Here is a 26,991-nt window from a genome sequence, read left to right as displayed (position 1 = left end):
TTCACGTTTAAATTAAAAACCTTTTTATTTCTGTCTGAATCCACTGGTTTGCCTTTTTAGCATATATATATTATATATATAAAATGCATCTACTAATCAAAACTATCAGGTAGTTATATATATGTGTGTGTGTGTATAAGGAATTCCTTAGTAACAAATCAAAACTGATATTGTGTAAATAATGTCAGATATGTAAGTGTGTATATATATATATATATATATATATATACATGAAGGTGAATCATTAGTTTGCAAAGCTCTTATGTTTCTCATTTCAGAGAGAAAATTAGTTGTGATCTTTTAATCACTATAATTCAGGTTTGAACTTGAAATTTCAATTTAGTTGTCTTTCTTGTTATGTTAACCAAAGCTGCACCACTTTTAGTTTACTGTAAAGAAGAGCAACGTTCAGTGATCCATTTCTTGTGGGTTGAATATGTATCAGGAGCTGAAATCTATCAAAGGCTTTCAGTAAAGTGTGGGAATAGGGTCATGCTATTACAGATTGTCGATGAATGCATTGAAAAAGTTTCAAAAATGGTCACACAAGTGCCACATATCAAGTAACCAGGTGCCCAACCACATTTTGTGTCGATGGTAATACTGAACATATCCATGTCATGGTTCTGTTAAACAGATGATTGGATGACTTGATGAAGTGAGGAATAATATTCAAATTATGTTCTGCTTGTGAACTCCTCCATAACTAATTTGGCTTCAAGTAAATTTTAACCCTTTAGTATTTAAACTGGCCATATCCGGCCAAAATATTCTACCTGTTTTATGTTCAAACTGGTCATATCCAGCCTCTCATATGTACTCTGCAATGCCATTCTAAAAATAAACAATCACATCTTTGAAATTTCAAAGCCACAAGATAATGATTAATTCAAACTATGTGAATAAATAAGCATTACATTTGACAGAGTAATCTGAACGCTAAAGGGTTAAGATGGGTTCCAAAACAACTCACACAATTGTACAAGCATTCAATTTTGAAATCTGCCAATGACTTAGAATCACTATAGCAATGAAGGTGGCACTTTCTTGAAAGAAAAAAACAAAATCATCATTGCCGACAATTTTTTATAAGTGCATTGCAAATGACTGACTCACCCTTTGTATGTAATATTTATTTAATCCACAATGAAAGTCATAGAACAAATAGAAATATAACTTCATGTTTATCCCTTTCACCCATACATCGTATGACATAAATACACATACAATGAAAACGTGTATGGAAACATTATTGATGTTGCTGCTAAAATCAGTCGGGAGTTAAAACCAGACTTACAATTTGAAAGTCTCCAGGTCTGATTGGAAATTGAGTCCCAGGAGATTTTGAAATTATGACAGTTTGGTTTCTGGTCACATGTGTTTCCTTACCCCAAATAGTCTCAGCAAAACTAAGTATGTTGTCTGCTTACACATAATAGATGACTAAATGTTTGTCTTATCTCTCTTGTAAAAACATATGATAAAGCATTGTCTGGGAAGGTGTATAAACTCAATGTTGTTTAGCAACAAGCAGATAATATAAATCAAGAGCATGGAATTGCAGATTCCCATTTTCTTTCATTTTGTTTTTTTTGTTTTTTTGGTTTTTGCTTTTGTTAATTACATCAGTCTAAATTAACAAAAAAAAAAAATCAAGACTTAAACAACCGTTTTACATTTTGTTTAAATTGTTTAGAATTGGCCAATCCAATAATTACTAAGAGTAGGAAATAAAATGCCATTAGTAATGCAAATTTATGTTGACTGAACCATGACATACGATTCCGTAATCTAGAAAGACAAAATGAAAAAGAAAAAAAAATCATTAATTAAAGTTCAGTATAAGATATCTTGAGGAATGAAATATAGGCAAAGATGTGGCTGTGTGGTAAGAAGTTTGCTTCCCAACCATATGAGTCTGGGTTCAATATCACTGCATGGCACCTTGGACAAGTGCTTTCCACTATCGCCTTGGGCCAGCCAAAGCCTTACGAGTGGATTTGGTAGATGGAAACTGAAAGAAGCGCGATCTTTGTGTCTGTGCTTGTCCCCCATCACTGCTTAACAACTGGTGTTGGTCTGTTTATGCTCTTGTAACTTCGCAGTTCATAAAAAGAGACCAATAAAATAAGTACCAGGCTTAAAAAAAAAAAAGGACCGAGATTGGCTCATTTGACTAAAGTTCTTCAAAGTAGTGCCCCAGCATGACCACAGTCTAATGATTGAAATAGGTAAAAGAATATAAGTGATAAAAGACAATATCAGGTATATTTCATCTCTTACTTGTATCAGTCACTGTACTGTGGTCATGCTGGGGCACCACTTTGAGGAGTTTAGTCGAACAAAGAGACCCAATACTTATTTCATTTTTAAAGTTTGCTACTTATTCTATCAGCCTCTGTTACTAAACCACTAAGTTATAGGGTGTAAACAAACCAGCACTGGTTGTCAAGTGTTTGCTGGACAAACGCAAAGACGTGTGTGTATATATATACACACACACACACATATATATATATATACACACACACACACATATATATACACACACACACACACACATACATATATATACACACGTGGATGTTGAACCAGCAAGGGGAAGCTGCTGATCTCCTCCCCTGTTCAAAGGTTATAATGGACACGGGTTTGTGTATCACATAGCTAGCTAGAGGCGATGGCCTCTTGGAGCTAATCAATGGCAGCATTCGAAACCACAATCTAACAATAATGAATCCAACACCCTTAACCACTAATCCATGCACCTCCACAAAAGCAAGACTAATAAAGTCTAATTCAAACATGTGAACAAATGTGAAAAGGGAGACAAAATTGTCTACTTACTTGTTATTAGATGGTTTATCAGCATAGACGAGCAGATATTTGACTCTTATTACATCATTATTTCTGATTACATAGTATTTCTCTGGTACTTCACCAGCAATACTATTAGGTAACAGAGCACGTGACCGTTTCAACTCAGTGTCTCCTAAACAGTATAGAAAGAGAGAGAGAAATGAAGAGTTTGTTTATAATTTTACATCTTTTTTTGTCTTGTTGAGTAGAGCAAGGTTAAATATTTTGTCTTGTCGAGAAGAATATGGTTAAATATTCAAATTGTAGTAGATAAACTATATTCAATGTTTTATGCAGGATTGTACAGTTAAGAAGCTTTGCTTCCCAACCCAGGCATGGATAGAAAAGTGAACATTAAAATAATGATGATGATGATGATGATGATGATATTGTACAGAGTTCCTGAATACTCCTTCACTAAACATTGAGCATTTCCATTTCACAGATGGTAGCAGAGTCCTGTATTCTTTCTGGATAATTCATCATTCTTTCATTCATCATTTAACATCCACTTTCCCATGTTCACTTGGGTCAGATGGAATCTGTTGGGGAAAATTTTCTATGGCTCGACATGGCTTGGCAGAGGGATGCAGTTTCCATACTCATACCTAGGAGCAGTTAAATTATGCCCTCTTAAATTCACTTCCATTTCTCCTTGACCAGATCCAGTAGAAACTCTTCTCAGTTGCTCTGCTATTACTTTAAGAGTTCTGATTGTCTTTCTCCCATAAATAAATCTGTATATGACAATGAAGAGATTAAACCCCAAGACAATGATTTCTGGATTACAGAATGTAACCCAAGTAAGATAAGAAAATACAGTTTATGTCTTGGAGATTGAGGAACAGGCTGTGTTTATACTCACCTTTAGGTTGACATTTGACAGAAGGGTCATCAATAATTTCACATACAGCAACACAACTCAATCGATTGCCCAGCCAGCTTTTTGACCAGCCTAAACCAGCAGGACTGTAGTGTAGAGAGACAGATAGCTCACTTGATAAGTAAGTACCTTCTCCAAATATACCATTCTGCAAAGAAAAAAAAAAATTTTTAAACATACAAATACAATTGATAATCTTTTTTGAAACAAATTCTGAAATCAAAAAAAATTCCTGAAAGCCAAAGTTTTTTTGGATGACAGAAGAGCCACATACAAAAAATTCCAGAAAACATTCAAAATTTAACCTCCACAAAATTTTGCTTAAAATTTTTTAATATTTAAAAATGATTTTACATTATAACAATTTAGAAACTTCGAGAGATATGAAGTAAATTATTTTTAACAGTGGACGTTTGCAACAGACTTGGTAGACACCCACAAGATTATCCATCATCTTTCTAACAATAACAACAACAACCTTGGGCACCTTTTTGAATTCCATGTCTAACACTCGTGGACATACTTACAAAATCAAAAAATAACACAGCATCCATGACTTTCAGAAAGAGTTTTTTACACTCAGAATTGCTGAAGCATGGAATAAACTACTTGCATCAGTAGTTGGCTGTCAGGACACTGCATCCTTCAAAACTCCCATACTTCCTGAAATTCACCAACAGTACACTAGTCATTGTTCACTTCCTGTGCATCATTCTATGTACTGTCCAGTGTTGAGCACTCATTCTGATTGTTTGATATTAACACACACACACACACACACACACACACACACACACACATATATATATATATATATATATATATATATATATATATATGTGTGTGTGTGTGCGTGTGTGTGCATGCACATGCGGGTGAGCGTCTCTTTGTCTCAGCATTCGCCCCCACCCCCACCTCAACTGCTTAACAAGTGGTGTTGGTTTGCTTATATTCTTGTAACTCAGCAGTGCAGCAAAAAGAGACTGTTAGAATAAGTATTAGACTAAAATCAAATTGTAAGTACTGGGGTTGATCAGTTCAACTAAAAAAAAAAGAAGGCAGAGCCCAAGCATGGCCGCAGTTCAATGACGGAAACAGGAAAGGTTAAAAGATGCACAAGAATCTATCCCAATTACCTTATTCATATGAGAAGCTAATCCTGTGTGGAGGATTGAATAAAAGTTTTCCACCCGGCTACCATGATAGGCATACAGTATTTGTCTCCCTTGTTGGAGTTGCTCAAACTTCGATTGACTGAGCTGACTTGGAAGTACCTCAAACACGTGACTTGGTTCCACTGATGTAGGTTCCCGGCTTTCGGTCAGGCTCAAAATGTCGTAATACTGGAAAAAAGAAGGCAGATACAGGTAAAACACTGAGCTATAGGAAGGAGGATGTCTCAGGAACAGTGGCAGCTCGTGTGTAGGATCTGCGGAACTGCAGCACCCACTATTTCCATTCAATACTATCGATAACATTCAATATAATGAGTCCTTTAAACTTTAATTCTTTCTTTATACTTGTGCATTATATAATCCTTAAGCTTAATGTCAGTAGCCATTTCCTAGTTTATGAAAAAAGTCCTTATATAAAACTGTGTGCTTCACAGTTCCAGCAATGAAGTGTTTGGTTGTTGTGAACACGCTCACATGTCCAAGGTAGCTTCACACTAGGGAGAGAGAGCACTAAGTGAACGACAGTGCCGGGTGAAATGTAGTGTTTCTTTTTGACTCCACGTGTGTTGTGCCTAAAAACGTGCTTATATTCTTGAAAGTGATAAAGTGTAGAATTATCATCATTGCTGAATGTTAATTTCCCATGCTGGTATGGGTTAGACAGTTTGAAAGGAACCAATAAATCAGAGGATGCTGCTGTGCTCCAATGCTTGCTTTGATATGGTTTCTACATGTGTGTGTGTGTGTGTGTGTGTGTGTTTGCCTCCACATGTGTTGGCATTACATTATTCCAGCAGCTTTGAATATTTGTTTATGCCTCACATAAACAATATGTCGTGCTACACAACAACTCAGTCTGAGAAGACCAGTGAAATAAAATGCCTAAGAGTTGGTGCCAGGAAGAATAACCAGCTGTAGAATACTATCTTAAGAAGCCTTGTCCAGCCCATGCCAGCATGGAAAAATAGACAAGATGACAATGATGATGATGATGATGATGATGATGATAATAATAATGACAATAATGATGATGTTGACAATGATGATGATTATGATGACGATGATGATGATGACAATGATGATGATGATGATGATGACGATGATGACAATGATGGTGATGTGTTTAAGAAACCTGAAGAAATGTCACAGGGGAAGTTTATCATTTCTTCACTTTAGAATTGGTAAATAGAAGAGTAAGTAGGAATAAAGAGGTAAACAGTTCCTTACATCATTTTTGTCTCTTGTTTTAAGAGTGAAGTATTTATTGTTGAAGTGCCACATAAGTAAATTTACTGTTGATTCTGGTAGACTGTCAAAAGATGGCTCCAGCTGTGCCATGGAAGGAATATCTTTTACAGCTTGTTCCTGCAAGATACAGAAACATTTTAAAAGAAGATTATTAGGAGGAGAAAAGGGGGGAAAGTGAAGTAACTGGAATGGAAAGCCATCATTGTATTCACAGAATAAAATAATAAAAATAATAAAATAACTATCTTTTGTTTGATTTTCTGAGGAGAGGAATTACCATAGAGCAGTGGTTCCCAAACTTTTTAGAGACGCGACCCACTATTTATGACACCAGTTTATGGTGACCCACTTAACTCTACTGGGTAAAAACATTAATGAAAGAAACAAATTTATTTCAGATTACATTTTCATTGAGGCCTGTGAGAAGGATGAGCTTGTTTCTTGCTACGCTCAATAATAGAATTAACATCAGGTTCAATGATAAAACAACCAGTCTGGTATTGAAAACATGAGTCTTGAACTATCTCGATAGACAGCAGTTAATCAAAGCTAATGCGTAATTTTATAACTTTTTGCGACCCACTAGGATTCCAATCGTGACTCATAGTTTGGGAACCACTGCCATAGAGGACTGAGATATGTGGTGCATTGCTGTACTTGAGAAGACCTGCCCACCACAACAGAACTGAGATCTTAAAAGCAAGGTGGCATGTAAAAAGCATTGGTGTGGGTGGTGGTGTCACATAAAAAGCAATGGTGCTAGTGCCATGTGGATTCTTGCATGTTGGCAAATGGAAATGTTAGTTTCACCAATATAATTCTCCTTGCATTTGGGGCAAGTAATGCAGTATATGAGGTTTGGTGTCTTGCAGTTTGTATTTGCTTTTACTTTGAATAAGAATCCACTCTTAGATTTTATGTGGGTGTTCCCATCTATATACTTCTAGTTATTATTGTTGCATATACCACATCTGCTGTCTCCACACTCCTTTACTGAGAATTCTGTTTTGTTCTCTGATGTGAATTTTGCTCTTGTAAGTTGTTTTTTAAGGTTTTTTCCCTGGCGTTTACTATTTCATAGGTAGCTTTTGTCTATCAGTTTTCTCAAATTTGATCACACCAATACAAAAACCACACCTCTCTACCTCCTCCAAATTAATGACTACAAAACAATGAAGAAACAAGACATGGAAATGCAATTATAATTTTTACTGAAAAAAGTAAAAAACAACATTTGGTTTTTTCAATTAAATGTCAAAGAAAACATTTGGTTTTTCAATTAAATGTCAAAAACAACATTTGGTCTTTCAATTCAAATATAAAAATTCTTTTTCCTTCTCCACCCTAAAAGGTCACTAAGTACTAAACAAACAAATCTGACCATACCAATGCTTCTTTATCACCCCATCCTTCTCAAACTTTTTCCTTCTTTCTTCTCCCTTGCTTGGCAAACCCCACACTTTTATACACACACACACACATATATATATATATATATATAACGTGAGAGAGTTAGGGGTTGGGGGTACAACCCACTAAGGGATAGTATCTATCCAGTATACTGCTGGGAGGGTACCCAATTATATATATATATATTCTCTTTTACATATTTCAGTCATTTGATAGCAGCCATACTGGAGCACCACCTTTAGTCGAAGAAATCAACCCCAGGACTTATTACTTTTTTAAAAGTCTGATATTTATTTTATATAAAATTGCTAAGTTATGGGAACATAAACAAACCAGCACCAGCTAGTCAAGAGGCAGAGGTGAGGACTAACATACACAAACACACACACACACCTTCATGATGATCTCCCGCACAGTTTCCATCTCTGAAATTCACTCACAAAAGCATTGGTCAGCCCAGGCAGGGCTTCTTGCAGAAATAGGAGACATTTGCCCAAGGTGTCACACAACATGATTTGAACCCTAAACCACACAGTTGCAAAGTGAACTTCTTAACCACACAGTAATGGTTATCATAGTCACAATGTTTTGGCTGAAATAAATGCTGATATATAATCCAGACTAGTGTTACTGTCTTGGTTACTGTAACAGCCAAGGTGATGTTGCTTAACTATAAGCCAACCCTGATTGAGCAGACCTACACTTAACAGTTTCCCAGCTGTGACCTTCCCATCTTGTTTTCAGATCTAAATGTATCGATAGCTAACTCTGCACTATCTAACACACCTGTGCTTGCTTTCAGATGGTAAGAGGTGATTTGAGAGGGATTTGGCTGCTATTTCTAGCAGATGGAATGCAAAGGAATTCTAGCCATGACCACCTTGCATTTTTTTTTAAAGTGTCAAGGACTATACTATTTCATGTGTCCTTTCTTGAAACATTGTAGTAGTAGTAGTAGTAGTAGTAGAAGAAGAAGATGGTTTTGTTGTCATTGTTGTTGGTATTGTTGTTGTCAGTTATATTAGATTTGTTTTCATTTGACAGTTTAAATCATGAGAAGAATGTGGAATTTGAACCTTTGCAGGGCTTCTAGCAGAAATATGTGTTGTTATTGTTGTTGTGGTGTTGGTGATGTAGTTGTAGCAGCAGCAACATCAGCAGCAGTCACCGTTGATGTTTAGTAGTTGTAGTAATTGTTGTTCAATAGCATTTGTTGTTGTTTTTGTTACTGTTTAGTACACCAATCATCTCTATTCAAAAAGAACTATTGTCTATGTTGTTGTTGTTGATGTTGTTGCAATTATTATTGTCTTATTTTCTTGTTATTTTTATATCTGTCTATGATATTATTTTTATTGTTGCTGTTGTTGTTTGTAGTTTTATATTCCACATTCCTGTGGAATAGTCTGAAACCATTTAGAGCTTGCAAGATATGTCCACAAAATAGCTTTAAGGTGTTAGGTAGAAAAGTCATTGAAAATTCAGTGGCTTCAACATTTTCTCACCCAGATATGTTGTTATTGTCATGATCAGTTCCTGACATCTTAATACCCTCCAAAATGAAGAAAATAAGAACCCTAACAGAACTTCACCTAAAGACATGTACGTGTTTAGCTGCAAATTCTAGTTCTTCATTTTAGAAACAGCATTTTGTGTAGGTTATTAAAATTTCCCTTTCATTTTCATTTAATGGTTCCTATTTCATTATTAACTCGTACTGGTTTGTGAGGGGAGTTGTTAGCTGTTTGGTTAAGTGTATACTTAATTTGTAATCTTTAATTTGGTGAAATCACTAATTTGGCACCCTTCAGGCTCTAATGAAGCTGGACTAACAATTGTCAGCCGGTGCCAGTTTAGTATTGCAGTCAATATAATCGTCTATACGCCTCTCCTAAACGTAATGTTTTTGTGTCTATGTTAGAAATTATAATTATTACAGGGATGATTTGTTGGCAGAATCGTTACAGCTTTGCGGAACTTATTACGGTTCTTTCCGTACTGAGTTCAAAACCCGGCGAACTAAACTTTACTTTTCATATCCCCGGGTTTGATAAAATATAAAGTACCAGCCAGACACTGGAAACCGATATAATCGACTAATTCTGCCCTAAATTTCAGACCGTGTGTCTATTACAAACAACAATAATAATTATTATTATTGCCGTTGTTTAATTATTAATGAGTAAAGATGCTGTAATGAAGTTTGTTATTGTTTAACTGTCAAAGCAGACGACAACGATTCCAATCCATGAAGAATGCCATCGAGATTAGGGTGTCATTTATAAAATCGAGGTTAGAGAGAATGAATGAACGATACAAATGATAGCATCTCGTCGGAGACAGAACGAAGGTCGGGCCAACGAAAGCAGCTCGTCTCTGTGCGATTCTTCAGTTTACTTAAAATAGCAGTCAAATCTCCCTCGAATTACACCGTACTGTCGTGCACGGGATAAATTGAGTCAAGTGTGAAATGCATTTGATCAAAGACGTACCTGATCAGGACTGAACACTCAAATAAATATAGATAGATTAGCCAGATCAGATGGGTAGATAGATAAATAAATAAATACACAGACAAATAGAGAAAGGAAAGAAACAGAAGATGAGACGGAATGAAGAGAATTAACGAAAGGGGGAAACAAAAAGAAGGGATACAGACCAGTGCCTTCTTGTCTTTTTCGAAACCTTCTTTGATAAATGCCGGAGGAAACGGTCTCAAGACAGAATCATGACGATAACTATGGACGGCAGCCACAAACAGACTGATGGTCAGATCACAGGCGACGGGATCGCTGTTCACTCGTTCTAATACAGTTCGTTTCCCGTCGGGTAGAGGAGGATTCGATTCTTCTTTCTTCATTTTCCAGCTGCTTTCTCAATACTTTCATTCATACACACGCAAATAGAATATAAAAATAAAAAATTAAAACTGAAACTCGGGTCAAGACGTACATATATGAATGTCTAAATTATGTTTGTCTTGTCGTGTACATTAAATAAAGAGAGAGAAAAAGTGTTGGAAACGGCCAGAAAAGAGAATGTAACAATAATAGAAGGCGACATGTTCAAGTGATAGAGCTTATCACGAGCCGAGGAGATTAGCACGAACAAGGTAAAAGGCGAGTATTAGTAATTAAATATGAACCAACAACTTAGGATTTTCTCGTGAGTTAGGGTTGTTCTTCAACAATTAAATTTTATTGATTGAAACCAGAGGTAATTAAAACAATGATTCGTGGTGGTGGTGGTGGTGGTTGAGTTCGTCAATTAAAAGCAACAACTTTCCTCGGATTCTGGATTTTATTTTGAGATGTAATTCCATGGACGGAGAGACGGGTGGGTAAGAAATATTTCTTAACATTTACAATAAAATATTTCAGTGTATTATATTTTTTGTTGTTGCTTGTGTTACATGGAAATAGAAGATGTGGCAAAAAAGAAAAAAAAAATGTTTTTAGCTGTGAAGTTTGTTTCCTAACTATATGGTTCCGGGTTCAGTTCCACTGCGTGACACCTTGGGAAAGTGTCTTCTATAGCCCTGAGCTGACCAAAGCCTTGTGAGTGGATTTGGTTGACGGAAACTGAAAGAAGCCTGTCGTACACACAAACCCACACACACACACGTATAATCAAAGATAAAATCTATATAGGATTTTATCAAGTAGCTAGCATGTAAAAAGCCATTTAGGTAAAAATTAATACAAAATATTTAATTTTATAAATATGATTATAATAAGGGCAACTACTAAGTAGCGTCACATGCTAGAAGAAGACTCCAAATGGCTCTAAAACTACCTTATTTTCACATAGGCACGGGCTGAAAGTGAGGGAAATGAACAAAAAGGATTTTTTTTTTTAAAGGTTTAGCTATAGATCGATTTATGGCTAAACCTTTTAAAAAATCTGTTTTTTGTTCATTTGTGATAAATAAATTAGTTTTAGGACCATTTGGCGTCTTCTTCTAGCATGTGGCGCTACTTCGTAATTGTTCTTATTATAATTATTATATATATCCTTTAAGTTCGTTTACGGGAAACGTTTTGAATATGCATATAAAAGCTCCGATCTATTATGCCGGCTACAGCAATGTCAAATGACAATACCAGTTTCTTGGGGCCGCACCGAGCTGTACCGATATAATGTAGGATACTACAGACTATACCGTAATCATCCCAGGAATACGGACTATGATCTTAAGGGACAAGTAATTTGTGGAAACGCACGTAGCGATGCATTAAAATATTTATAAATTCCATATAAGGAAATTATTATTATTATTGTTGTTGTTGTTGTTATTATTATTTCTATATGTGTGTGTGGGGGGAGTTTTTGTCTGTATTTGGTCCCCACCGCTGCTTGACATCCTGTATTGGTTTGTTTACGTTCCCGTAACATAGTGGTTCGGTAAAAATTGACTGATAGAATAAGTATGAGGCTTTAAAAAATAAGTCTTGGGGACGATTCATTCGACTAAAAATTCTTCACAGTGGTGCCCCAGTATGGCCGCAGTCTAATGACTGAAACAAGTAAAAGAGAAAAGATTGCATTTTATTTTCAGAATTGTAATATCTTCTATGTTTAAAACTTAGAAATCTGCAGAAATTTTCGAAAATAAAAAATTATGGAACGGAATGCTCTTTCAGAGATTTTGTCCTACTAAATGTGATCAAAGGGATTTAAGCGAAGAGTCTGGTGAGCTCAGTGGTCAATCAGTTTCTTTAGTCTCACTGATGAAGAGAATTGATCCGAAACGTAAAAAGTTTTCACTCCTCACGTAAGCTGAATTTTACGAACTCTCCAAGGACTAAGTATTGTTGACTATTGTTGACGTGAAACCATAATCCCCGACTTGATTGGATTGGATGATTTTTTTTATTATGATGTACGTGTGTGTGTGTGTGTGTGTGTGTGTGTGTGTGTGTGTGTGTAATATCACACTTTGCCTTCAAATGCGTTGAGTACATATTTTTGATCAGCAGACATACCGTACAACTAAAAATGTGCGTGCGTGTGCACGCGCATGCCCGTGAGAAATAAAGATGTAGTGTTTGAGAAAATGTATATGACGTGTGTGTGTATACATGCAGTGCACACAAGGTAGTAAGGGTTTTCTGGAGACAAATGTCACTTTAATTAACAAGCATTTTAGCCAAAAGAAATTTTGCGCCCCTTTACTCTTGCTCCTGGGTGAAGGCGACAGCCCTTCTCTTTCTCACCCCATTTTGCTATGTTTTTGTGTGTATGAACGATTGTCGGGGTTGTGACGTAGCATTACTTTGACAGGCCATGAGTCACTTCAGAATAGAACAATACGTGTATAGAATTTACAATAAAGTTTTCACTGAACGATTTTTTAAACCTTTTTAGATCGATGGGCGTGGGACAAAAAGGATTGAGAAACACTGGTTTAGCTCTAGCTGTTGAGAAATGTAAATCTTTGGTATATCGTTTATAACATTTGTTCTCAACCAAAGAAACATCCATTGTGGTGTCTATAGGAAGTTATTTTTCTTTCTCCTCAGTATTCACACACACTTTCTTCAAACAGAAAAAATGTGATACGTTAAATTGCTAGAAGAATAACTATAATTCCCCTGTTTTTCTCGCGCTACTTTCACTTACATCATATTAAATATTGTTGTTGTTCAGCTCCATATTAGCTCTAAATGAGTGATCCATGATCAATAGCATAGCAACCATAACCATCTCGTTTTTATTTTATGCAGTGTATATACAAATCTCTTATCCAATGTATCCCTCCATCAACTTTATCTAGCAGGTCAAGCGACTACGTAGAAACTCTTTCATTATTGACTCTTGGTAAAATAGACAATCAATAATCTCTAGAGATATTAACATCCTGTCAAATAGACATACATATTTACTGTCAAATGAACCTACTGTCGTTGTACTGTGAAATAAGCCTACATATTCAAACCATTCGTTTAAAGAGTTATATTCAGTAAAATATTATTAGGTTGTTCCGAAAATATTGGTGTCGTCCATTACAGCTTTCTGGAAGCCAATCAGAGCATTACAGCAGAGGTTTACTGCAATCAAATCGCTGCAATGCATGCTCACTTGCAAAAAATGAAACCTGCATTGATGAATCGGCGTGGTCCAATTTTGCTCCACGATAATGCAAAACTACATATTGCAAGAATGGCGCTAAGACTTTACCACATCCTCCATATTCTCCTGATCTTTCACCCACTGACTACCATTTTTTAAAACATTTAAACTCATTTTTAAGTGATAAAACCTTCAGGTCCAAACCAGAGGCGGAATCAGCTTTCAAAGATTTCTTAGTATCAAAGCCATTACATTTTTATCAACGAGGCATAAATAATCTCGTTGATCGATGGCAGACATGCATAGATATTCAAGCGAACTACAATACTCTCTAATTAATGGCAAGTTCTGGAGGAAGATGTGACAATGGCTTTTACGTTCAAAGGTGATTGACCGTTGGTTGATGTTCTTAAATAACTGCAACAGACGGCTATAGATTAAAAAAAAAAAAAAAGACCGACAGGGTGGATATTTCAGAAGATTGACATGTAGGGCTAGAAGGACTAGTCGTGGCAGTTAATATTGGCTGTTCAGGTAGTCACAGTATGGGTGACGAGTGAAGAGAAACGAATTTCAGAGGACTGATGTACTAGTCACAAAGGATTGAATGTGAAAGTTAGTACAGGGTCTTAAGGTGGACGCAGCATGGTTGAAGTGTGAAGAAGAAATGAATGAAGTAGGTAAGTATGAGTGGAGGTAACAAGATATTACCTAGATCAGCGGTTCTCAATCCTTTTTTTTTTTTTTACCTATGACCCCTTTGATTCCGATTTTACTCGGGTGGACCCTCGTAGCCATTCGATGCTTTAAAAAAATCCTATTATATCTTTGTAATAAGATATTATTAGGAATTGTACACAAAAAGAAAGTGTTTAAATATTTTGTGTATTGTAGAATTATTGCACATAAATTTTAGGAACAAATTTGTATATGGACACCCAAGGGTCACAAAGACCTTAGTTGAGAGCCACTGGTCAAGATTCAGGGAGATGAGAGTTGTGTTGAAAAAGTAAAAGTGACAAATTGAGGAAACAAGGGCTGGAGTGTGTATCAGTTCAGTGGCCGTTTGGGTGAAAGATGCAGTCTAGGATGCCTGTATTTGAACTATCGACTCCCAAACTCGCATCTCTTTAGTTAATATTAACTATTTAATTGTAAAAAAACCAAGAGAGTTCAGCGCCAGTTTTCATTTATGTTTTATGTAGTGTTTTTGGTACGGAAAGACTTTCAAACTTCGTATACTTATCTATTTTGTGTTATAGAACAGAAAAATATTTTTGTATTCGAATTTATTTCATGTAAAAAATTGTCTTATTTCGATAATTTCTACTAATCACTGACGTCTATTCAGTTGAAAATAGTTAGCGCTGTAACGGTGTATATCGTATTAATCCCCTAACCCCAACACTAACCCTAACTAGACTGTTAACCGTAACCCTAACCCTAACCCTAACCCTAACTCGAGAATCCGAACTCTAAAATTGTTACACACATAGATACGCACAGCGTAATTTATTATATAAACAATATATGCGTATAAATTACGATTAAACCGGATGAAATATGTCACAGGGAATAACATTTTTATGACCGCCCAGCAGTAAACTCTATTCAGCTGAATAGACGTCAGTGATTGGTTGAAATTACAGAAATACGACAACTTTTACATGGAATAACTTGCGAATTCCTTTTTTTTTGTTAAGAAGACTAAGAGTAAAAGATGTTTTATATGACACATTCTACCAGTGTCCCAAGTTTCAAAGTGTTTCGTTAAGAAAATACTGGCGCCCCCGTTTTAAAATAGATCCGAGTTCAGTGTCCAAAAAGAAAACAAAATGCCTTGTGGTGTTCAGTCACGCCCATTATATTCTGAAGTCAAGTCCTGCCGTAGCAAAGTAATAAACAGCATTTCGTAAAGTAAATGAATCAGAGTGCGAACTAATGTTGTTCGGTTGAAGTACGAATATGTTAAGTGGTAGATATATTCATGCGTTGAATATATTACTGTTTAACACAGAAGATGGCATCTACACGTGGTCCGAATATTTTGATAACAGGTTAGCGACTTCTTTTAGTTATTTACTATTTTGTTTTCCCCCTAGCTTTAACAAATATAACCTCAACTAATACAGCTTCCTTCAGCTTTTTATATTTATTGTTTTCTTTTAAGCTTACCGGGTCTTTACGTCAAATGATCGAGATTTTATACTGAGTATATGAATCTTTTTTATCTTGGGGTTTTAAATCACTAATCTATTTCGATTCCAATGTACCAATACTTGAAATCGGTTACTGTATTAGAGTTGTGACCTCTGCGTTCTTTAACTGATAATTATTACGACAGGTGTTCAATAAAATGCTAGTTTCTTGAAGTGACATATCGTTTCACTTCTTAGTTTCCTTGTTCTAGTTCGTGTATATAAAACCAATTCATCTTTTCTTTAAGAACCAATTCGGAAATTGAATGCTCTTTTTTGGCTCAGACGAAGAATTATCTTGGTGTGTAAACTATTTCAGTTTCTCCACACAGTTTTCACATTAGACAATTCTCTTTGCTACATCGTATTTACATATTACATTATTTATATTTTGCAGTATTTCGTCTGTCGCTACGTCGTGAGTTTAGATTCCACTCAGGTCGACTTTGCCTTCCATTCTTTCGGGGTCGATAAATTAAGTACCAGTCACGTCTGGGGGTCGATGTGATCGATTGTCAGCCTCCCCACAAAACTCCAGGCCTTTTGCCTATAGTAGAAAGGATTTACCTTCCTCGTATCTAGCAGGATTTCAGATTAATTTAAAACTAAATTATTTTAATTTGCTGTTTGCGTGTTCTGTCTTTAAGAATGCTGTTTGCACGTTCTATTTTAAACTCCACCAAGACATCATCACTGAAACGTTGGTAGTTCGAATCTTGTCATTGTCCCAGTATTGTGTTTGTTGTTAAAACACGTTAACCCTTAAATGGACCTCATCTTCCTACTTGTGAACAGGTACTTTAAGGTGGGAAGGAACAACTCTTCATAATAAACAGCGGCAGCATTGTGAAATTAATGAACGTTTTGTCAGCTATCAGTGTCGAGGTCTGCTACAGCTGTGGACTTTAATAAGATAAGCCGAACCCAAAACTGCGCATTAGATCAGGATGTTGGTTTAAATCCAATTTTTTGTTTTGATTGACATACGATGGCCGATATACAGCAGGTTGTCTTATGTTTCAAGGGACATAACTTATCAATCAGCACAAGTGTTCAAACATTAAGACTAATAAAGTAGATCGGATTTTGAGTGAATAATAATAACAACAACAATGTTGATAATTTCTTGCCCACACATTTCCAAGTGAGGAGTAAGTACAGTTGATTAAATCGTGTTGAGCATTCAGTTAGTTCTACTCTGTCAATCAACCCAATGCATGCGGTAACGTAAATCTCCAAATTCTCCTTAACACTGAACCATAGATATATAATGTGCTGTCTGCAAAAATAAATAAATATATGAATAAATGAATCATAGCAGGAATATTTTGGAACATCGGTATACAATATTAGGAATGTCCTTTTATTTACAACAATACCAGAGATGTAAAACAAAGTTATATATGGCTGGCATTGAATTCAGAATATAGGATGAAACTAAATGCAATAAGGTATTTAATCCTGCCATGTCACTGTTATCATTAAATTCATTGTACATTCTTCAGATTGGTAACCTTGTGTCCAAATGAAAGTAATCGACTATCCCCCTCCCCCAAATTTCAGGCCTTGTGCCTAAAGTACAAAGGATTATAATTGTTAAGGTAGTGAGCTAGCAGAATTGTTAGCATGTCGGGCAAAATGCTTAGCAGGATTTCGTCTGCCTTGACGTTCTGAGTTCAAATTCTGCTGAAGTCGACTTTGCCTTTCACCCCACCACCCATCCCCAAAAATTTCAGGCCTTATGCCTATAGCAGGAATTATTATTATTATTATTATTATTAAGGTGATGAGCTCATAGAATCATTAGCACTCTGGGCAAAATGCTTAGCGGCATTTTGTTCATCTTTACACTCTGAGTTCAAATTCCACCAAAGTTAACTTCACCTTTCATCCTTTTGAGGTCGATAAAATAAGTTCCAGTTGAACATTGGGACTGATATAATTCACTTGGATTTACCTTTCCCTTGAAATTACTGGCCTTGTGCCAAAACTTGAAACTATTATTATTGTTATTGTTATCGGTAGAGCAGCAGAAAAGACTACCAGAGTTAATACTTAGTGGTATCCCTTGCTCTGCTCACTACCTCCTGTTTTGAGTGCAAATACTTTTAGGGTCAATAAAATATGCATGTGTTTTGTATTTGTCAGTTCGATTGACTATACCCATTTCCTTACACACAGATTGTGACCTTATGTCAGTGGGAGGAATCTTTATTATTAAGCTACTGGGGCCATGTGGAAAGCACCTGTGCCAGCCCCACATGAAGAGTACCCATGCTGGTACCACATGAATAGACCTGTACTAGCACCATGTAAAGAGCATGTGTATCTGTGAAGGCACCATGTAAAAAGCACCCAGCACACTCTGTAAAGTGGTTGGCTTTAGGGAGAGCATCCAGCCATAGAATCAATGCCAAAACAGGCAACTGGAGCCTGGTCTAGCCCTCTAGCTTGCCAGCTCCTTTCAGACCATCCAATTCATGCCAATATGGAAAGTAAATATTAAATGATGATGATGTTGATTTGTTTTGAATAATGAATAGATATCAATAAATGCCTGTATGTTATTCTTCCTCTGTAGGCACACCTGGTACAGGTAAATCTACTCTAGGCAATGAGTTAGCTGAGAAATGTAATCTAACTTACGTCAGTGTTGGAGAACTAGCCAAAGCCAATTCTCTCTTTGATGGATGGGATGAGGACTATGGCTGTCCTATTTTGGATGAAGACCAGGTAAGTTCATAACTGTGTTTCAAATCAGTCATGTAGACCCTGTTTATGTCAGATCATTACACTTGATCAGTGATGTTCAAAGTAAGTTGATTGAGAGGGAGGTTGTAGACTAATGGCCATATTGACTACAGTCATTGTGTTGTGTCGCTGAGCAAGACAAATCATTGTTGGCCTAACTAATAATAGATGATGATCATCATCATCATCACCGCCACCACCATGTCCATTTTTCCATGCTTGCATGGATTGGACAGAATTTTATTGAGGTGGATTTTCTATTGCCAGATGCTTTTCCTGTCACCAATCCTAACCTGTTTCAAGCAAAGTAATATTTTCCCATGACCTGGCATGTTTTCACAGAAGATTGGAAACAGAACACTCGTCTACAATTATCATTGATAGTTGTAAACAAGTGTCACTGTCTCTGTTTTATATTTCATGGTTGTGTTGACAAGATGGTAAGAAGAATATTGTATACTTTGTTGTATGCAGCATATATATATATATATATAAATGAAAGAATAAATAGTCAAAAGTAAGATCTATGTTGTATTGAAACGTGTGTAGTGGTCATTAAACAGCCGTCGAATTGTACTCCACCTTACTTTTTATTCTGTGGCTCATCAGACCCTGTCTAACTGTCCTTCCCATGCCTGAAAATGATGACAATGATGATGTTCAGCTAAGGTAAACATGTGGCATGATGCCTCATAGAAATGTCATGCCAGAAATACGATCTGTTTCGGTTCAATTTTAAGAATTAGGCTGCTCCCTTCCACCTTTTTATAGGTGTATGTATGGATACAGTGTGGCTGTAATAGTTAAAGAGTTCATTTTGAAATCAAGAGAGTGCCAAGTTCAATCTCATCATGCACAATTGTGAGTGAAAATTGGGTAGATGAAAACTGTGTGGAAGCCCATCTAGTGAATTTTTACCTGTAATTCAAAAGTACAGCCTTGTCTTGTACACTTTGTCACACTGATTCTACCTGTGGCTATGTTAATGGGATGTGTGACTTAGTGGTTGGGGAATGTATGCACCTCTGAATCTGGGAAAATGACACTATAACTCAGGAGAATCTATGTGTGTCAGTGGAGTACTCTGCCACTTAGTTGCTAATTTAGCAAGTAGTTGATGTAGGTGCTCTAATTATTGAGGTATACTTCATTGTTGAATCTGACAAAGATCCAGTTACACATACATTACCTTCATTAACCCGTTGTTTATTAATGCATTTCAGAGAATGTCTTGAAAGTTGTGGTTCTTTGCTCTGACATTGAATATTAGAAAGTCTCATCTGGTTGTTGTTGCTTTTGTTTTTGGTTGTTGTTGTTTAGCACCAGGTTATCCCATCCCTGATTGAACAGGCCTGTGATCAAAAGCAGTCCAACTGTAATCATCCCAGCTTTTATTTATTTTTCTTATGTAGACCTTGTGTATTTAGGGCTACATTATCCAATGTCTCTTTCCCATTTGGAAAGGTGCATTTGGTTGTTATTTCTTATAGATCTAGTAAATCATAAACAAACTCCCTCTTTGACGCTTTGTCTGTGGTTGCTGTGAAAGCAGAAAAGTAACCCCAATCATCCCTTTTGCTATTACTGCAGCTGCTATTGTTGTTGTTGTTGCAGTGAAGGTGCTGGTGCTGCTGTTAACTATAAGCCTGTTTCTACTCTGATAGGTCATCGATGAATTGGAAGAACAAATGCAGCAAAAGAATGGAACAATAGTGGAATATCACACATGTGAATTTTTCCCAGAACGCTGGTTTGATGCTGTCATTGTACTAAGGACTGACAATACCATTCTCTACGATCGACTCCAAAGCAGGTAAATGGACATTATTTGCAGTAAACCTAATATGATTATTGCTGAATTTTTCATTTGTTTATTTTAAACCCGTCTTTACAACTTTTTCTAAGTAAGGGGCGACTACAATTTCAAGCATTTACAGGAATTGTTGGAACGAGTATTCTACAACTGTTTTGTTTCCTTAATGCCAATCAGTCATACTTAGAGGAATGAATCTATGCCAAAGCAGACCTTGCTGGCGCCACATAAAAAGCCCCCAGGCCATTCTGTAAAGTGGATGGCATGAGGAAGGGCATCCAGCCATAGAAACCATGCCAAAACAGACAGGAAAGCTCGCTACAGTCATCTGGCTTGTCAGCTCCTGTGAACAAACTGTCCAACCCATGCCAGCATGGAAAACAGATGTTAAATGATGATGACGATGATGATGTGGTCATTGCTTTAGTTATGTGGAGTGCACATACAGTGGCAATCAAGTTACTCTACTTTTCCAGCTGGGGTAACAATGTATCTCTCTCGCAGCAAGACAGCTGTTCCTGTTTCTCTGTCATACTTTGACCTCATCACCTGGCACAAAGCCCAGGACAGCTGATAGAATAAGTACTAGGCTTACAAAGAATAAGTCTTGGGGTCGATTTGCTTGACTAAAGGTGGTGCTCCAGCATGGCCACAGTCATTGTTTACAATTGTTTCACCAATTCACGTTTTAACCAATCTTGCGTCATGTTCATTTATATGTCGGCAATTATTGATCTAGTCTAATGCTCTGTGTGATTGATTATTTTCCAGCACATATAAGAAATGATTTGTCAGAACAATGTAATATAGAATAGTTGTAAATGAGCATCACTGCCATACAAGCAATGTCATTCTTTCAAGTATTCTGTGCAAATGTTTGATTATGTGGAAATATTGCCTTCTTTAGAAACAAGTGAGGGTTGGTGACATCAAGGGTGTCCAGCCTCAGTAAAAAATTCAGTCTGACCATAGTGAAGATGCATGGCTCAGTGGTTAGAGTGTCAGGCTTACAATCATGAGGTAGTGAGTTAGATTCCTGGAGCAGTCTGTGTGTTGTGTTCTTGAACAAGACACTTTATTTCACATTGCTCCAGTTCACTCATCTGTAAAACTGAGTTGCAATGTCACTGGTGCCAAAATGTATCAATGTTTGCCTTTCCCTTAGATAACATTGGTGGTGTGAAAAGAGGAGGCTGGCATGCATGGGTGACTGCTGATCTTCCATAAACAATCTTGCCCAGACTTGTGTCTGGGAGGAGAACTTTCTAGATGTAATCGCATGACAAGATTGGGTCTTTACCCTGTAGTCATGTAAGCATGAAACAGCGGATGTTAAATGATGATGATGATTTTGATAAAACATCATTATTTGTCCATTCCCCTACTTTCCATTTCATTCTTCTCAAGATGCTTGGCTCCTGTCCGTGAGAAACCTTGGAGTAGTAGTATTATACTGATGAGAGAGTTCAACATTAAAAACTTTTTTTACCTTTTCAGAGGATATTGTGGCAAGAAATTGGAGGACAATATACAGTGTGAAATATTCCAGACAATCCTAGAAGAAGCTCGTGAATCCTATAAACCTGAAATTGTCCAGGAGTTAGCAAGCAATACACCCGATGATATGGAAGATAACTTAAATAAAATTGCAACATGGGTCGAGCAATGGAGACTAACCAACTAAAATATTTTTTTATCTCCGTATTTATGTTTTAGTCTTGTCTGATTTGTATTAATAAATTATATATATTCTATTGAAAGTTGCAGTTATTACATTCTGATAATCAATGCCATAAAATGAATACTTAATTGGGAATTTATGTCTCTTCTTCCATGCTGGTCCAAGTCACAGCATATTTGGAGTTGCTGTCAACCTAGACAGGACAAGACCTGCATTTTGGCATGGTTTCTATGGTGGGTTCATCATCTTTTGGCATCCATTGCCCATGCTGGCATGAGTTGGATGGTTTGACTGGGCTGTAATGCTGGAGGGCTGTTCCAGGATCCAGTCTGATTTGGTGTAGGAAGAGCATCCAACCGTAGAAAATTATGCCAAATCAGACTGGATCCTGGTGCAGCATGCCAGTATGGATAATGGATGCTAAATTCTACAGCTGGATGCCCTTCCTAATGCCAACCACTCTGAGAGTATCATGGGTACTTTTATGTGCCATTTGCGTGACACCAGTATCTGCCATGACTGCGATTTTGCTTGGCTTGATCAGTCTTTTTCTCAAGCACGACATAATGCCAAAGGATACTCTTCCTGCCATTAACCTTCACCTGTCTTCCACCTAATATGTTATTTGAGTATGGTTTTACAGCTGGATGCTCTTCCTAACACCAACCACTCTACCTGAAATTTTGTAGGAAGGGGCTAGTTGGTTACATCAACCCCAGTGTTTCACTGATACTTACTTTATCAACCCCAAAAGGATGAAAGGCAAGGAAAAGTCGACTCTTGCAGCGTTTGAACTCAAAATGTGAAGACAGACAAAATACTGCTAAGCATTTTGTCCGGCGTGCTAATGATTCTGCCAGCTCACTGCCTTCAATAATAATAATAATAATAATAATAATAATTCGTTTGAGAAACACAAAAAAAAAATTCCATCATATTTATATTTTGTTCTGCATCACAGTACTTTCACTATGACTGACATTGAATACATAATGAATTTCAAAGATTTATTTATCATTTTTTTGTTTTTTTTTAAAAACAAACTTATATTACAAGTTAAACTCAAGATAGAATAAATTTTTTGGTAGAAATTTAAACTGTATGAGCACTAAAAAAAAAAAAAAAAAAAAAAAAAAAAAAAAAAAAAAAAGGAAGGGTGGGTAAGAAACAGTATTTAAAAGAAAAATATGAATTAAAAAAAAAAACTTTTAGCTGTTTAGGATAGGTGTTCTCACCTGAATGACTTTCCTGAAAATCTCTTGAACTTGTGACAAAACTTTTTCAATAGTTAATCACGTTTAATAAAAGTTATGATTCTGATACCCTAACTTGATAATGACGCTCAAGAACACCATGTAATCAGAGATTTGAGAGAAAGATTCTATGTGTATTTTCTTTATGAAAATTCTTATAGAAAATTTTTATTTTTTTGAATATGGTAAATTCACAAAATATTAGAGGAATTTTTTGGAACAGTCAAAATAAGATTTTTCATTGTTTCATACTGGAGTCTGAAATTTTTACACAGATAATGTTGATAAATTGTTATAGAACGAAACCTAACTGTTTCGTACTATAATACTATACATTCTCCTTTAGCCAATCTCCTAAAAAAATTATACTTTTCCATGTTAAAAAAAAGAGAGATGTTTTGTGATTTAAAACATTTGTTCCCTACTCTGTCTGCAATATAAAGCATGCTAACATATCTTGATGTTAAATTTCTTGCTTAAAATAATCTTCCTAATTAATTTTCTCTAATACTACAATCATAATGTATCAAGGCCTTTGCCAAAATCTGTCACAATAAAATATTAATTGCCTAATTAGAAGTGATTAGTTGAACACAATAGTTTTATCCATAGTCAGACTATTTATATTGTAACTACAAGCTTCACCAAAATTATTCAGTAGTAGCTCAGCGTGGACGGAAACCACACGTCGAGCAAAAGGGCAAAAGCTCGCTCAGTCTGACACTTATCAATGAAGGCATAACAATAATTAATGAACTCTTAACAATCTTACACCAAATTCTCAATTATCTAAATTATTTTTCAAATTCTCTGTCATATAACATTGATACCTCTATTATATAACGTAAGCTCAGTGGTTGACATCAAATCTAATCAAACTTACCAGTCTACACTCTTTTTTCGTACTGTTTTCTCTAGAAATCTATGCAACTTTGTAGTCATGTCTGAGAGCAGAACTACACTAACAATGCTGTTCTACTGTCATAATTAATTCTCTTAACCATTCCGATACTAACCATTTTAAAATTGCTCCCTGTTCTATGATACAAACTCCCTGTTTTAAAGTGATCTAAATTAAAACCCTCCTTTAAAATTTAATGTTAATTTACGTTACTAAATTTTTCATTTTAAAAATCTAATTGAAACATAGGCAATATGATTCAACAGAACTATGGTAACAAAAGAATTTATTCTTCAATGCTTAAGACAGATACATATATTTAGAAATAAAATAGTTCTATGGCAACCTCTAAGACAAAATCTTCATTTAAGAAGTCTTTACTACCAACCGTTTATATCTTATACTCACATTCATGTCCTGTTTCCCAAATATTTTCAAAACTGATGAAAAAGACCCAGCGCCAAAAATAGCTCCCAGAAAAAAATACATCACAAGATAACAGATCACAATATTGGAAATTTCTACATCAAGCCACTGAACAAGAATATATGGTGGATTAAAAGAGAACAAAATCTATATGCCTATATATATTTGTGTATATTACCCTCTCTTTGGTATATGGAATCAGTATGTTTGCTTTGGCACAAGAATCTTAAAGCTGCAGCACTTTAACATCTCTTAAGAAACCAACCACCAGCATGTGGTAAGAACCAATATTGGACACGGCACCTTTCTAATGTGTAGCTAGCCTCAAGTGTTGAGACAACCAGCTCTAAGCCTCTTACAGGTATCTATTATCTATGGAATGTTTTTCACTTCTACTTGTGATTGTTAAAGCAATATATTTTACAACAAAGGCACGCAATTGGTGGCTTTAAACCCTAAAGAGTTATGCAGATTAAAGATTAAAATACCTTATCATAGCTAGAATTTTGGACTAGAACGTAAAAACCTTTAGTGCAATTTTGGCCATTTATAATGTTTTGGTTTTCTTCCCAATAAAATATAGTATCTAAATTTAATTGAATTAACAACATAAAATAGCTAGAATTAAAAGATGTTATGCTTGGAAAAAGATTTATCATCATGTAATGAAACATGCTTAACAACAAGATATAGTTTTGATTAATAAGCAATACAGACTAAACAGATTTCTCTGGGTGGCATAATTAATATACATGTAAGACATACATATATATACGTCAGTTGAATGCATCATGAGAGGAAATATACCTTGTCATGTCTAGAAAATTGAAGAAGTTCAGAGGAAATAAAGTATAAACGGAAAAGGAGACATGGCTTTTTTCTTCTTTTTATAAAAAAATGTTACAGGGTTTGTGTGTGTGGTTTTATTTCGTTTCTTAGTTTTGTTTCTTGTTTTTTTTTTTATTTTTATTTCGTCATTTTTTTTTTTTTTTTCATTGAATATGTATTTTAGAGTACTTCATTAAGACTTTTGATTGAGAGGGTCCAGATCGTCAAGAGAGAAATCTTCGGCACCAAAACACAAGCCTCGACTGAATCCAGTCTGAAACAGATGAAAAGGAAACATTGGATAAGGCAATTCAGAGACTAGATCAATATGTGAGAGTATAATTTTGTTTAAATTAGAAATGTCAACTTTCTAGCAAATAAATTTCTGTAATTAAATGAGAGAAGAGCTTTGAAAGGGATTTGTAAGTTTTCATTCCAAACTTTTCGATGTGTTGCCTGAGTTATCTCCCCTGAAAATTTTTTTTTTCTTTTGGTGGGGTTTAAGGTAAGCCTATCCTAGCGTCAATGTGAGGATCTCTATATAGTTAGTCGGCTTACTAGAAATAGTAACCGAATCTCACTCTATCTCTATATATCTACACACACACACACACACACCAGATGCGATGGGTAAATTGTCGCCATTGTATATTTTTAATTTCGCGCATGTGCATTGTTTTTGATTTTGTCGACTACACAGTATAGTAGGGTCAGTTGAGCACCATCTGTGAGAAAACCAGTACCATGACACAATTCACTCAGTCGGAAATTTGGAAATGATACGCTGTACTGATTGGCATTTGTGCCGGAAACTCCAATACGAACATTTTAGTGTTGGGTGTCAATCTGAGTCCCCAAAATATGCACAGAGAATGATAAAAATCAAACATTCAGTCAACATCATGGTGTTTGGAGTGATCACTAGTGATGGCCACGTTATGCCTCCATTCATCTTCCCACACGGCCTCAGACTCATCATGGAGGCCTACATCAAGTGCCTGGAGGAGGTAGTGTTGCCTTGGGTCAAGAGCGTGGCTACTGGAACACCCTATGTGTGACAATAGGACTCTGCACCATGCCACACAAGCAGGAAGACCCAAGGTGCCACGCAGTGGGACTGAACCCAGAACAATGTGGTTGGGATATTGTAGGGTTGGTGTGAGAGGCAAGATCTGATCAGTTGGAGCATAAAACAACTAGAATATTTTGGCTGGTTATGGCTGGTTTAAATGCCAAGGGAGAATGGTGAACTAGAAGAAAGAATATATTTGCATTGTTTGATGTTGGAGGAAAAAGATGACCCTAGTAACAAGGAGGGGAGGAACAGTTTTATACCTATTGGTACATAAAGTGTCCAGACATCTCAGTCTTAAATGCCAAGGTAATTTATAACAATAGTGTCATATTATATAGCTAATGGAAGCCCCAAAGCGCTGAATGGAGCAGAAATGAGAAAATACTCAGGTATTAAAACAGAATGGATAGAGAAGTCCATA

At 36.0% G+C, this 26,991-nt stretch overlaps 3 protein-coding genes across 4 annotated transcripts in view; 1 reads left to right on the top strand and 2 right to left on the bottom strand.

The window, feature by feature from the left end:
- Positions 1-6: 6 nt before the first annotated feature.
- Positions 7-10,680, bottom strand: LOC106877368 (protein mono-ADP-ribosyltransferase PARP16). 2 transcript variants are annotated; one of them, XM_014926256.2, is made up of 6 exons: positions 10,232-10,680; positions 6,142-6,279; positions 4,876-5,082; positions 3,722-3,887; positions 2,845-2,989; positions 7-1,791 (listed from the first exon to the last, which is right to left on the bottom strand). In XM_014926256.2, the coding sequence occupies exons 1-6, from the start codon at positions 10,430-10,432 to the stop codon at positions 1,653-1,655; spliced, it is 996 nt and encodes a 331-aa protein (XP_014781742.1). In that variant the 5' UTR covers positions 10,433-10,680; the 3' UTR covers positions 7-1,652. The 2 variants fall into 2 exon arrangements, with proteins under 2 accessions (XP_014781742.1, XP_052829897.1); XM_052973937.1 differs by having other exon boundaries at positions 7-834.
- Positions 10,681-15,308: 4,628 nt separating this feature from the next.
- On the top strand, positions 15,309-22,160 carry LOC106877369 (adenylate kinase isoenzyme 6). Its single transcript, XM_014926257.2, has 4 exons — positions 15,309-15,701; positions 18,424-18,575; positions 20,258-20,406; positions 21,904-22,160. The coding sequence occupies exons 1-4, from the start codon at positions 15,665-15,667 to the stop codon at positions 22,088-22,090; spliced, it is 525 nt and encodes a 174-aa protein (XP_014781743.1). The 5' UTR covers positions 15,309-15,664; the 3' UTR covers positions 22,091-22,160.
- An 849-nt stretch (positions 22,161-23,009) lies between these two features.
- Positions 23,010-26,991, bottom strand: part of LOC106877366 (PTB domain-containing engulfment adapter protein 1) — an 85,792-nt gene continuing 81,810 nt past the window's right edge. The window contains exon 12 of the mRNA XM_052974128.1: positions 23,010-25,769. Coding sequence (XP_052830088.1) covers positions 25,689-25,769 — 81 coding nt within the window. The 3' untranslated portion in view covers positions 23,010-25,688. The remainder of the gene's footprint in view (positions 25,770-26,991) is intronic.

The sequence above is a fragment of the Octopus bimaculoides genome, chromosome 17, assembly GCF_001194135.2.
Source record: "Octopus bimaculoides isolate UCB-OBI-ISO-001 chromosome 17, ASM119413v2, whole genome shotgun sequence".
Classification (NCBI taxonomy): domain Eukaryota; kingdom Metazoa; phylum Mollusca; class Cephalopoda; order Octopoda; family Octopodidae; genus Octopus; species Octopus bimaculoides.
This window is presented reverse-complemented; position numbering and strand designations above follow the sequence as displayed.